Consider the following 13,953-nt stretch of genomic DNA (forward strand, 5'->3'; position numbering starts at 1 on the left):
CCAAGTGCAGAAGACTTTCCTGTACTGAAAAAGATTGAATCAAAGTGTTTTAACCATATTGTAGACTTTTCAATCCACTTTCATATCAATAGGCAATTATTGCTCCCATTTATATATATATTTTAGACAATGTATTGAAATTGCATGATTTTCAAATTCATTTTAATTGTATTGATGCAATTACATTGTATCTGCGGTTTTGTTAAAGCCTCCATCATTTACTCACAGTAGAGACTCAAATGCATGATTCGCACTTTAGGTCTGATACAAACCTGCTGACTGAATATATATATATATACATTTTTTACTTTGTCCTTTTCAGCATGGTTCCTGCAACTATGGTGGATGTGTAACGAAGCCAGCCCATGTACAGTTTGGCTTGGCTAGACTTAGTTTGCCTTAGTGTGAATCAGCAACAGAGAGACTTGGGGACAACAGTTCTTCTCCTCCCAAGTGACAGTGGTAGAAGATCCTCACCCTGGCTATTTACCTGCATGCCAAGGTTAAATCAACACTAATGATGAATGCCTTGTCCCATCCTGATAATCAGCTGTGTGATTCATGGAATTGATTTGTCCAGCTAAATGGACAATTGCTTATTATTTACTTATTGCACAGGTAGCTGTGGACTGACCAGATACTGATTAGACTTGACTTAAGTTCTAAATTACACATGATAACAAGGGGAAGGAGAAATAACAAGAGGACTAATCGGTTTGTCTTTGTCTCAATGGCAAATATCTTGTCATGGTTGGAGGGGCTCCTTTGTTAGTTAAATACTATATATTTTCTGTGCAGGTTCAATGAACAAGGTGCATCAGTGACTTCGCACAGCTTGTAACTTAACTGGCTTTACTTAGTTGGTCCTCTTGGGTCCATTGGAGCAAAGGGTGTCCACCATGGCTTTCCACTTCAGCCATTTCTGTGTGAAGACCTTTGCTCCTTGCCAGGGCTTTGCTGAGTTTACCACAGCATGTGGATGCTCACTTATTAGATCCGTGGCCTCAAATTATACTCATTAGCCTCTGAAATGAAATTGGACTAGCCTGATTAATCCTCAAAACCAACATTGTATTCTCTGTCATAGCAACTAAGTGTTATGTGTTAGCAGGTGCACTAAATTACTAATTTAGTGACAAATGATAATCTCACACAGAGGCAGCCAAGACTAATTGTAAGGCTGTGTTTTCCCATGGGAAAGTTATTCACTGTTGTAGATGGATACAGACTAGTATTATGCTGTAAAGGATGCCACGAGCAGTATAAATCACCTCTCTAAACTTGAGTTGAGCTCATAAACTGTGATAAGTGGAAGTGTCTGTGTATGATCCGTCACCAGAATGTATGAAATATCCATATTTATATGAATCTTTTATCATTCCACTGCATGACTTTATAGCTAGTCTTCAATACCTACTGGAACAGTGATTCCCAGTGCATTTATTAAAAATGTATCAATCTTCCACAATATGGGTACTTTGGTGCGCATGTCCCCGGTTGAAGGACAATGTGCTGAAGGTGTTTTGACAAAGGCTTCAGGAGGAAAATGGTTTACCACATTGTTTTGGCACCAAGCTTCAATAACACCTGCAATAGGATTTACTCACAGTGGAATAGAGATCCTCAGCAGTACTCTATAGTTTCATCTTATTCTGCCTCTGGTTCAGCCAGGCAGTGGACTGCACTGCACAAAATGAATGGGTTTTCCCACAAATGTTTACTTCAATTTCCATGGACTGTAGTCACAGCCAGGTCTTTTGTGCTATACTACTAGGCTGCCTAGTGTTAGGTGGTTGGAGGAGAGGTTTGGTGTCGAGTCTGTGGAGTAATATTTCTGGCCTCTGATTCCATCTTGACCTTTTGAGTTACAAAGACAGCCCGATTCTGGTCTTTTTTTCCACTAATTGGTCTTTTGACCAATAACATCAGATCTTTTCACATCGGAGCTTATCTGAATGGTCAAAATACCAATTAGTGAAAACAAGTTCAGAATTGGGCTGAACATATAAACACAACCAGAATCATCAAGTTGTCAAGACATTTCCGGATTGTTCAACCATATGGGGTGGCGTTACCCAAACCCAATCTGAAATCTTCGCCACAGGCACTAGCCCTGTTATAAGCTATACGTTTCTCTTCTAAAAGACTGTTATTGAAATTCCACAAAATCCCCTTTTAGATCCAGCCTGATGGCCTAACCATGTGAGGTATTTTGGCTTCCCCATTCACATGCAGTTATTCAGCATATTCATGATTTTAGGAGAATGCCTCAGTACTAGGTGCTTAAAGGGGATTCAATAATGTGATCTAGGAGATTAATCAATAAGATATGTAAATGTCATTATGCAAATATGACACAAGTGGGCGGGTTGAAAGCGTAAATCATTTCCTAAGAATATTGTAACAGAGGGAAAGAGAGAATGTTTGTCTTTGGAAATCAACATCATCATAAGCCCAGACCTGTAAATCTTCTGTGTGATAAAAGCACCGAGTGACATCATCTTCCTCTGGCTGTTAGCTATTTCAGGGTCTTCAGAGAAAACAATCAGTGTGACTGGCTGGCTGGGATTCAAGCAGACTATCACACACAAAGCAAGAAGACTAGAGAAATCAACATTTTAATCAGTTGTCATTTTGATTCAACACACGTACTACAAAAAGGGTATGCTGCAGTTTTCCTAAAGCTTGAAAACCAATATTTAAGTAAATCTATTTGAATATTTCTGAGGAATAATAAAATTCATTAATAATAAAATATAATTAGATAAACTACACATTCATGAACATGTACATCTATAAACATAGTGTAACTGACCCTTTTAGTGAGTATACTGTGATACATTTTGAAGTTTACAACATTACCAGAGAAACACTGTAGTGTCAAGTCAAATACACACAACTAAAATGAAGTAATTAGACAATCCCTTTGACAGTATAATAATAAATACAGAGTACAATTTTGAGGACAGCAACGTGCCTCGCAGAATATCCGCCACAATGGCACAAACGTACATGAGAATCTTCCCAATTCACAACTGCAAGAGGACGCTTTCCTGAATCCTTAACTTTGTCCCGCTTCAAAGTGTGATGCAACCGAGGCTTTCCTCTCCGAAGAGGTAGATCTGCTCTTAGTATATCTGAACTGTTACACAGGCCCTGTTTTTAACTCTTAAAACCTGTGGCGTCTGGCAGCGCTCTGTCGGAGGCCCCCCTGCCATGCATTAGGCCTGAAACAGTCACTCAAGTGGGATGAGATGTTCCATCATGGCGACAGACTCCCACATCACTCTTGATAATGAAAACCTCAGTCGCCTCCACCTGAACACTTCATCAGACAACCCCTGCTGCGAGTCCGGAGGGGCAATTGTCTCCATAAAAAAATATAAGGTTTCTGGAATTCATATCAGGTCTTGGGTTTAAGACAACTTCTCAGCTCCCCCTCCTGCCTTCCACCCCCTCCTTCAGTCCTCTCTGCTACAGCTGTATGCCTGCAGGCTTCTGTCTGTTTGTGTTGTTCTCTCCTCATCTGTCCTCCTCTCGGGGTAGATGAGGCCTGGGTTCTGTCTCGGAGCTATGACTTAGATCTTTGTCTCTCTGTGGTCAGGTCTGAATGAGTCTCTGATGGCCAGAAGGTTGGAGGCCAGTAGGTGTCCACTCACTCTGTTGTGCCATTCCTTGGATCGGCCCCTGGAAATCACACACAGTAACAGGAAGTTAGTACACAGGAAGCGTCACCAGGGTTCAGATGAGACAGTCAGCGAGACACAAAGGCCGCATTTCAGGCAGACTACATTGCAGTTGCCTGCCAGACATAACCACATCATATTATATAGCAATCTGATGCGTGACTGCAAAGTAAATGACTTGATGAGCAACCATTGGTTGCTGTATCCCACTGGGCACACAGTGGTTGAATAAACTTTGTTTCCACGTCATTTCAATGAAATTACGTTAAACCAATGTGGAATAGATGTTGAATTGACATCTGTGCCCAGTGGGATGTAGCATGACTGCAATATAGTCTGCCTGGAACGCAACCAAACCTTGGTGTAAGAGACACAGTGACTAAGACCATTTCACTTTCAATTTCCTCGATATCAGTGTCATTGGCTTTCGCTATTAAGCTCAGCAGGCCAAAGAACAGTGAGTTGATTATCAACGATAAGCCAACAAGTACTCAAAACCTAATGCCACTAGCACTGCAAATAAACCCAATATGCTAGGGCTGCCCAGCTCTTTTCTATGAGTATTTAAAGAGAGTAGAATGAGGTAGAGATGTTATCTCCGTTACCGCTCAGTTCTGATGTAATGAAGTGAGAAAACCCTGCAGAGATAATCATCATAATCGTGTGAATCTGTCTTGTTGGCAAACCGTCTCGTTCAAATCTCTCTATGCTGCCTAGTGTGATGAGTGTGTGGCTGAGGCCCCGATTCTGACCAGAACTAAGCACGCGTAAATGGAACGGAAATCCCTTTTATGCACTTTTCTCTCTATGCGTATTCTGACCTTGAACTAAAGCATGAGAATAGTGTGCTTTTCCCCTACAATTCGTTTTGGATGGAGATTGAATAAATGAAGGTGTGGCGGAGGTGTGTCTACAGATACACCGTATTCTGACCTTCACTTTATTCCCTAATAATTCCACCAATTTTACACGAGAGGAAACCATGAATACAAGCATTTTGCTACACCCGCAATAACATCTGCTAAACACGTGTATGTGACCAATATGATTTTATTTGAATAAGGTCTAGCGAACCTACCAGTTCCAAGTGGATAAAGTATCTACTTTTATCCGATAGAAATAACACCATTCTCCATGCACTATAATTTACAACTAAATACGAGCTATTGGTAAGAGCTCCAGTAGGTACATTTGTAATCCATTTGGATAAGGGCATTGTAAATATAAATGACTCTTGTTTTATATATATTTTACCTTAGAATCGCTGGAGTCATATGGCAGCAAACTGAAGCATGCTGTGCCATTATGCAGAATTGTAATTGTATGGCCTTCTAACTTGCAGGGATGGGAACTCTTGAATGTCTTAATTATGGACTACCCCGACTTTCTCTGCTTCCTATTTCTATCATGTTAAAAATTTGCCACTATCAGTATCTACCGTCAGTAGGCCTAATAACAACACATATTCAACTGCCAATTTACCATTAGTTCCCTTCAGTTAGTAGGCCTATAGCCTAAATTATCATTCCATTTAATTACATTGTTTTGTTTACCTTCATTTGCTTCCTCTGTAAACGCCCTCACGGCCATGTAGTCGTTGCTGAGGTTCATTAGTACCAGTTAATAATATAAAAAAAATACATTAAGTCGTTATGGAGCGAAGTGCAGACCAAGCAGTAAGTTTGAACCTGACGCATGGCGCAATACTTGGCTGTGTCATTACACAGTTCCATGGTTAATGCAGGCAATGGATGAGGGTATAACCCACAGTACTATTGTACACTATTCTCCCTATTATAATTATATGTACACTGATCTACCAACATCACCATGTGTTAAAGAACTGAATGTGAACATTGATGAATCAAAAATTTACACTGCTCAAAAAAATAAAGGGAACACTTAACCTGTTGGGGCTAGGGGGCAGTATTTGCACGGCCGGATAAAAAACGTACCCGATTTAAACTGGTTACTACTCTTGCCCAGAAACGAGAATATGCATATAATTAGTAGATTTTGATAGAAAACACTAACGGTTCTAAATCTGTTTGAATGGTGTCTGTGAGTATAACAGAACTCATATGGCAGGCCAAAACCTGAGAAGATTCCCTACAGGAAGTGCCCTGTCTGACAATTTGTTCTCTTTCATTGGCATCTCTATCAAAAATACAGCATCTCTGCTGTAACGTGACATTTTCTAAGGCTTCCATTGGCTCTCAGAAGACGTCAGAAAGTGGAATGACGTCTCTCCAGTCTCTGGGCGAAAAACAGCAGGAGATTTTGTGAGTGGTCAGGCTGAGAACAGTGACACTGGAGATGCGCGTTCATGTGAATTCTCCATGTTTTTCTTTCTCTCTTTGAACGAATACAACGTCGCCCGGTTGGAATATTATCGCTATTTTACGAGAAAAATCGCATAAAAATTGATTTTAAACAGCGTTTGACATGCTTCGAAGTACGGTAATGGAATATTTTGCATTTTTTTGTCACGAAATGCGCTCGCGCGTCACCCTTCGGATAGTTACCTGAACGCATGAACAAAACGGAGCTATTTCAATATAACTATGGATTATTTCGAACCAAAACAACATTTGTTGTTGAAGTAGAAGTCCTGGGAGTGCATTCTGACGAAGAACAGCAAAGGTAATCCAATTTTTCTTATAGTAAATCTGAGTTTTGTGAGGGCCAAACTTGGTGGGTGTCAAATTAGCTAGCTGTGATGGCCGGGCTATCTACTCAGAATATTGCAAAATGTGCTTTCGCCGAAAAGCTATTTTAAAATCTGACACCGCGATTGCATAAAGGAGTTCTGTATCTATAATTCTTAAAATAATTGTTATGTATTTTGTGTGGATGTTAATCGTGAGTAATTAAGTAAATTCCCCGGAAGTTTGCGGTGGGTATGCTAGTTCTGAACATCACATGCTAATGTAAAAAGCTGGTTTTTGATATAAATATGAACTTGATTGAACAAAACATGCATGTATTGTATAACATAATGTCCTAGGAGTGTCATCTGATGAAGATCATCAAAGGTTAGTGCTGCATTTAGCTGTGGTTTTGGTTTTTGTGACATATAGGCTTGCTTTGAAAATGGCTGTGTGATTATTTTTGGCAGGGTACTCTCCTGACATAATCTAATGTTTTGCTTTCGCTGTAAAGCCTTTTTGAAATTGGACAGTGTGGTTAGACTAACGAGAGTCTTGTCTTTAAAATGGTGTAAAATAGTCATATGTTTGAGAACTTTGAATTATGACATTTTGTGGTTTTAAATTTGGCGCTCTGATTTTTCGCAAGCGTCCCACCTTGCCATTGGAGGTTAAACAACACAATGTAACTCCAAGTCAATCACACTTCTGTGAAATCAAACTGTCCACTTAGGAAGCAACACTGATTAACAATACATTTCACATGCTGTTGTGCAAATGGAATAGACAACAGGTGGAAATTATAGGCAATTAGCAAGACACCCCCAATAAAGGAGTGGTTCTGCAGGTGGTGACCACAGACCACTTCTCAGTTCCTATGCTTCCTGGCTGATGTTTTGGTCACTTTTGAATGCTGGCGGTGCTTTCACTCTAGTAGTAGCATGAGACGGAGTCTACAACCGACACAAGTGGCTCAGGTAGTGCAGCTCATCCAGGATGGCACATCAATGCGAGCTGTGGCAAGAAGGTTTGCTGTGTCTGTCAGCGTAGTGTCCAGAGCATGGAGGCGCTACCAGGAGACAGTACATCAGGAGACGTGGAGGAGGCCGTAGGAGGGCAACAACCCAGCAGCAGGACCGCTACCTCCGCCTTTGTGCAAGGAGGAGCAGGAGGAGCACTGCCAGAGCCCTGCAAAATGACCTCCAGCAGGCCACAAATGTGCATGTGTCTGCTCAAACGGTCAGAAACAGACTCCATGAGGGTGGTATGAGGGCCTGACGTCCACAGGTGGGGGTTGTGCTTACAGCCCAACACCGTACAGGACGTTTGGCATTTGCCAGAGAACACCAAGATTGGCAAATTTGCCACTGGCGTCCTGTGCTCTTCACAGATGAAAGCAGGTTCACACTGAGCACATGTGAGAGACGTGACAGAGTCTGGAGACGCCATGGAGATCGTTCTGCTGCCTGCAACATCCTCCAGCATGACCGGTTTGGCGGTGGGTCAGTCATGGTGTGGGGTGGCATTTCTTTGGGGGGCCGCACAGCCCTCCATGTGCTCGCCAGAGGTAGCCTGACTGCCATTAGGTACCGAGATGAGATCCTCAGACCCCTTGTGAGACCATATGCTGGTGCGGTTGGCCCTGGGTTCCTCCTAATGCAAGACAATGCTAGACCTCATGTGGCTGGAGTGTGTCAGCAGTTCCTGCAAGAGGAAGGCATTGATGCTATGGACTGGCCCGCCCGTTCCCCAGACCTGAATCCAATTGAGCACATCTGGGACATGTCTCGCTCCATCCACCAACGTCACGTTGCACCACAGACTGTCCAGGAGTTGGCGGATGCTTTAGTCCAGGTCTGGGAGGAGATCCCTCAGGAGACCATCCGCCACCTCATCAGGAGCATGCCCAGGCGTTGTAGGGAGGTCATACAGGCACGTGGAGGCCACACACACTACTGAGCCTCATTTTGACTTGTTTTAAGGACATTACATCAAAGTTGGATCAGCCTGTAGTGTGGTTTTCCACTTTAATTTTGAGTGTGACTCCAAATCCAGACCTCCATGGGTTGATAAATTGGATTTCCATTGATTATTTTTGTGTGATTTTGTTGTCAGCACATTCAACTATGTAAAGAAAAAAGTATTTAATAAGATTACTTCATTCATTCAGATCTAGGATGTGTTATTTTAGTGTTCCCTTTATTTTTTTGAGCAGTGTATTTTGTGCGTAAAAGCTCCTCAAACCTGTTTTTTTGTATGATTCATACAGTTTTTCCTAATCCTAAAATGCAGTGGTGTAAAGTAAAAATAATTTTAAGTACTACTTAGTTTTTTGGCGTATCTGTACTTTACTTTTATATTTTTGACAACTTTTACTTTTACTCCACTACATTCCGTAAGATAATAATGTACTTTTTAATCCTTACATTTTCCCTGACACCCAAAAGTACTTGTTACATTTTGAATGCTTAGCAGTCTGCCTCTGATCCGGCAGACTCACTAAACATAAACGCTTTGTTTGTAAATTATGTCTGAGTGTGCCCCGGGCTATCCGTAAATGAAAAAAACAAGAAAATCGTGTCATCTGGTTTGCTTAATATAAGAAATTTGAAATGCTTTATACTTTTACTTTTGATACTTAAGTACATTTAAAACCAAATACTTTTACTAAAGTAGTATTTTACTAGGTGACTTTTACTTTAACTTGAGTCATTTTCTTTTAAGTTATCTTAACTTTAACTCAAGTATGAAAATGTGTTACTTTTTCCACCACTGCTAAAATGTGCCAAAAATAATCTACAAAATCAGAGTATTTTTTTATCTACCAGTTGGTGTTGAAATGGAGACGAATATGCATATACTTCATTGATCCCTATTTTCTAAAACCGTTCTCTCAATGTATTCTAGTCTGTCAACAAAATTAGAATTGAATGTACACCGTTTTTAAAGGGATGGCTTAAGATAAATGTACTGATAACGCTATTGAATTAAACCTCCACAAGAAAATCTGTTGGCCACCAAGTGGGAGGGTTTTCAGTGGTTGAATAACATTTATTCAGCGTGCACAAGGGAACCACACTTGCAAAGCCTGTTATGCAACTGATAAGGTAAGTCTGAATACCAAATACTCAGAAGTGTATAGGAAACGCTTGCGTAGGAATGCCATAAATTTCTCAATCGGAATCGTGCCCTAAGTGAGTAGTCAACCACCCCTACTGATGGTGGGCTATTGGAGCAGCACAATAGCTCCCAGTATAATGCAGGGGGAGAACACTCTCTCCTACTGTCCCTCTCTACGCCCCCCTCATTCCCTTTCACACTTTTCTATCTCCCTCTCCTCCCCCTTCTCTCTCTCTCTGTGTGTGCTTCTAGACACCTGTTTTCCATTGCATGGCTTGTTTCATTAAATCAGACGAAACAAATGGAAACAGCGGTACTCTACAGAACAACCCAGCAGAATCATGCAGGGAATACATTGATCAGATAAGAAGCAGAAAATCTATAAGGAAATGTGAAGAGAGCTAAATCATGTGTGCACCAGAGGTGCCTTTCTTTCTATTCATTATTTTCCTTCTCTATTTGAGTGTCTCTCTTTTGAGAGGCAGTGATCGCACTTGAGATACTGGTGCAGTCAAAAGCAGAGAATACCTCATTACAGAAGGTAAAGAATAAGCGTGTCTCTGGATATATTTTTTTAAAGTCTGTGTATTCTCTCTCCCCTCTCATCTTCCCTCCCTCTCACGGTCTTGCCTACCTGGTATCTGTGCGACAGAGGTGTGTGAGTCGGGACCTCTTGGCCCCTAGGGGTTCTACCAGATAGAGACAAGAGAGGACCTGGGCTCTCACCCCCTCCATGGGGGCCTCAGGGTGCTCTGTAGATACAGCTGACACATAAACAGGTCCGGCCGACGGATCTGACTGCCAGGTCCTGCATGAGAAAATTGTAGAAGATTCTTCTGGTTAATGTAAAAGACTTTCAGAGTCAAGCTCTGTGAGAAATAGACCCTCAGATATTCAGCCACCATTTGACTAGGTGTTTGAGTAAACGGTCAACATTCCTTTGACTTTGACACTAATGTAACATGACTAATATAAACTAGCTCTTTCGTCATTCACCGTGATGCCAACATGTAGCAATGGTACAGTATAGTAACAAGCAACATGTCAAAACAACTTTACCCAGAGTGTTCAAGTCCAAGCTGAACTCTGTTTGTCCCTGACTCATCTGTCCCTTCTACTCAGCAGAGTCAGCAGCCTGCCTAAAGACCCATGCAGCATCGTGCAGCGCTGTGCAGAATTGGGCTGGCAATGCCTCATTACCTGAGCAGGAGGTGCTCCTGTGGCGGTCGGGGTCCCAGGCCCTGCAGGAGGTAGCGATAGATCTCAGTGTCCTTTGTCAGGGTCTGGACTACTGCCGACTGTTTGAGGGTCTTCTCCCAAAGACCCTGCTCCCTCAGGACCCGCTGGAGGGCCTCTTTCTGGGGGGCATCCACCTCAATGGAGCCCTTCCACAACCGCAGCAGCCAGCCATCATCCACCTGGTATGGAGAGGGCAGGGAAGGAGAGGGTGAGACCTATTGTGAGAATCTGATTTTGAACATATCTCAGCTCAAATTCTCAGTGTGCTTAAATCCCTTTCCTGCAGTCAAATGACCAAATCGCCCTCCAGTGGCCTCATTGGTGGAATGTTATTAATATTTTTCATAATTCCATAATTACTAAACATTATGTTTTTAAAACACTGAAAATCTGGTGTTTTTATGTCAAACGGGTTTGTTTTATTTCAGTCTTCTGTGATGTATATAAAGTGTTATATTGGGATGCAAACTCAAAATGTAATACATTTCAAATCCATATCTGACATTGGACAGGTTTTTTGTTGTTGCCCATAACCATGTGTGTGAGGTATATTCTTTTGTTTCAAAGTAGATTTGTTTAAGACTACCAAGAAACACTGCATAACCCTGATTTAGTCCACTGCAGTAAAAGGTTCATTGGTCTGACTAACTGGACAATCAATGGTGTTTCGATGTTGACTCATACATAATAACCCTTTTAATAGTCAGCAGTATTCTTTATAGGTGGTGTTGTTTTGGTGTGCTCTCAGAAAAAACATTTCACAACCATGTGACCATTGGGGGGGGGGGGGGGGGGGTCACTGTAACAGTAACTTATCTATTATATGTTATTTGACTACTATTTCATTAATTTGTTAGTTCCTTAATTCATCCATTCATTTGTTTGTCATTCATTCATTAATTACATCAGATTCCATCGCACACCTTCTTAAAGGCCAGGTCCACTTGGTCTGGTCCAGAGCATGACTCCCAGCCTTGGCTCTTCTCCCTGGCCTCTCTCAGCAGGTGCTGGGTAGACTGGTCCAGTCTGGCCCTCTCATCCTGCTCCTCCTCCCCACCCTGACAGGGCGAACTCCGACCCCCATCCGCCCAGAGAGCCTCCTCACTGGGGCTGCGCACACTCTGGTCCGGCCAGAACTCTGGAAGCTGGAATGATCAGAGAAAGAGAGAGGAAGAGTTAGCTAGACTTTTTCCACATAAGGTCACATATGACTTAATCTTGACACCCAGATCCAAATACTGCATGTTAACGTCTGTCACAAGGTATACTGTATGACTTCTTGACCAATCGATGATATGGTGACTAAGAGCCTGTTGTTGGCATTCATAAATTCTTTTTTTCTAATATTTTTATTCTGTTTCATCAAGTAAATGCAATGAACTGACTGAACTGAATAACATAGATGAAGTGCCTCTTCATTTAATTTCCCTTGCAGATGGTTTATGGCAGGAACGGGCAACTGATGGCCCGCGGGCCCACCTTTTGTAGGTCCGTGGACCAATTTCACACAAAAATACATAAATAATTAAATGTTTCATTTTTTAGGAACTTAGTCGAAGTCTCAACTTACTGTTGAGAGTTAGAATAATAGAATATACAAGGTACAATTTCTAAAATATGGTTGGGAGTGGTATATGGATGTGGGACCCACGAGCCACTGTGGCCCCTCCGTTTTTCTGTGGTCCCCACCCCTATCAAAGTTGCCATCCCTGGTTTACGGTTGTGAACAATAGGGAAGTGCCTTCCTGCTTTTTCTAACATACAGTACAGTAAGTATTACTGCACAGTGGGAGTACACTCATGAGAGAGTGGTGTGTGCTGTGCTGAGTCTTGTAACACCCACACACGTGATGTTAATTAGTATGGCTAGAACAGGCTGTACTGTAACTGTACTGTAGTGTGTACCTGAAGGAGGCGTAGGGACTCTGTCACCATGTGGGCAAGGCCCTGTGTAGCGGCGAGGTTCTCACTCAGGTCCCTTTGGTCAGGCCTACCCAGGCTGTACTTCCTCTGGCTCGACCTAGGTCAGAGAAACAGGAAATGTCATTACATCAGAGTTAAAGATTTAGGGGGTACAGTTTTGCCATTACTCTATACTCTCCTACAGTTTTTGGAGATTTTTGCAAGGAGGACTGTTATTCAATGCTTATGTAAAACGAAATGTCAGCATCGACTTCCAAATCAAGAAAAACATGTCGCAAAAGCAAAGCATTTAAACTTTTACTAACATCACTATATCCTTAAAGCACAATATGCCACAACACAACAGTCCATGGGAGTAGAGTTTATTTGTTCTGGTCATTGTTCCTAGTGTGACATGTTTCAAGGCATAGCTCTGTTTCCAGTGATGGGAGATAGAGTGTGTATTGTGTTGTGTTATGACTTCCATCTGTGCTCTACTCTGACAGCCTGTGGGGAAATGGTTGAGCCAACTGGCTCCCCTGGACAGGCTGGCATTATACGAGGAGGAAGAGAGGGGGAGGAGGAGAGGTATATTGTCTCTCTACATCAGACACAATCAGACTTGTGCTATATGACATCACTGGGTCCACGATGCCACTTTTCGATGTGAAGTGGAACTTCTAGACATGCTGTCTGAATACAGGGTGTCAGCAGAGTGTGTGCAGCTGAGTGTGTGTGTGTGTGTGTGTGTGTGTGTGTGTGTGTGTGTGTGTGTGTGTGTGTGTGTGTGCGTGCATGTGCGTGTCTCTCTTCGCAGCGCTTCACTTCAGATCCAACAACTACAGATCACCAGTCTTGTGAAGTTAATGAGAGTGCCAGAGTCAAAAACAAAGTTCAAAGACTGATGTGTTTTAAAAAATGAGTCACTTGGGCCATCTCTTTCTCTCTCCCTCCCTCTTTCTCTCTTTCCCTCTTCCTGTCACTCTCCCTCTTTCCCTCCCTTTCTCCCCCTCCCTCACCTTCCCATTCTCTTGCAGTAACCAGCTGATTAGTATTACAGATATTAGATCTCCTCTATCTGAGAAAAATGAAGGCCAGATGGGAGATTCAGCAGGGTTACATAAGTTTCTCTCTCACGCTGCGATTAAACTCCCGAGTGGCCGAGTGGCGCAGCGGTGTAAGGCACTTCATCCCAGTGCTAGAGGAGTCACTACAGACCCTGGTTCGATCCTGGGTTGTATCACAACCAGCTGTTATCGGGAGTCCCATAGGGCGGCGCACAATTGGCCCAGCGTCATTAGGGAAGGGTTTGGCTGGGGTAGGCCGTCATTGTAAAATAAGCATTTGTTCTTAACTGA

At 42.4% G+C, this 13,953-nt stretch overlaps 1 protein-coding gene across 1 annotated transcript in view; it reads right to left on the bottom strand.

Annotated features, from left to right (window-relative positions):
• Positions 1-2,602: 2,602 nt before the first annotated feature.
• si:dkeyp-23e4.3 (rho GTPase-activating protein 7) overlaps positions 2,603-13,953 on the bottom strand; it is a 31,569-nt gene continuing 20,218 nt past the window's right edge. The window contains exons 10-14 of the mRNA XM_014137973.2: positions 12,599-12,713; positions 11,617-11,838; positions 10,655-10,872; positions 10,089-10,262; positions 2,603-3,687 (exon numbers count right to left, since the gene is read on the bottom strand). Of these exons, the coding sequence (XP_013993448.2) occupies positions 3,579-3,687; positions 10,089-10,262; positions 10,655-10,872; positions 11,617-11,838; positions 12,599-12,713 (838 nt within the window). The 3' untranslated portion in view covers positions 2,603-3,578. The remainder of the gene's footprint in view (positions 3,688-10,088; positions 10,263-10,654; positions 10,873-11,616; positions 11,839-12,598; positions 12,714-13,953) is intronic.

This window comes from Salmo salar, chromosome ssa13, assembly GCF_905237065.1.
Source record: "Salmo salar chromosome ssa13, Ssal_v3.1, whole genome shotgun sequence".
Taxonomy (NCBI): Eukaryota; Metazoa; Chordata; class Actinopteri; order Salmoniformes; family Salmonidae; genus Salmo; species Salmo salar.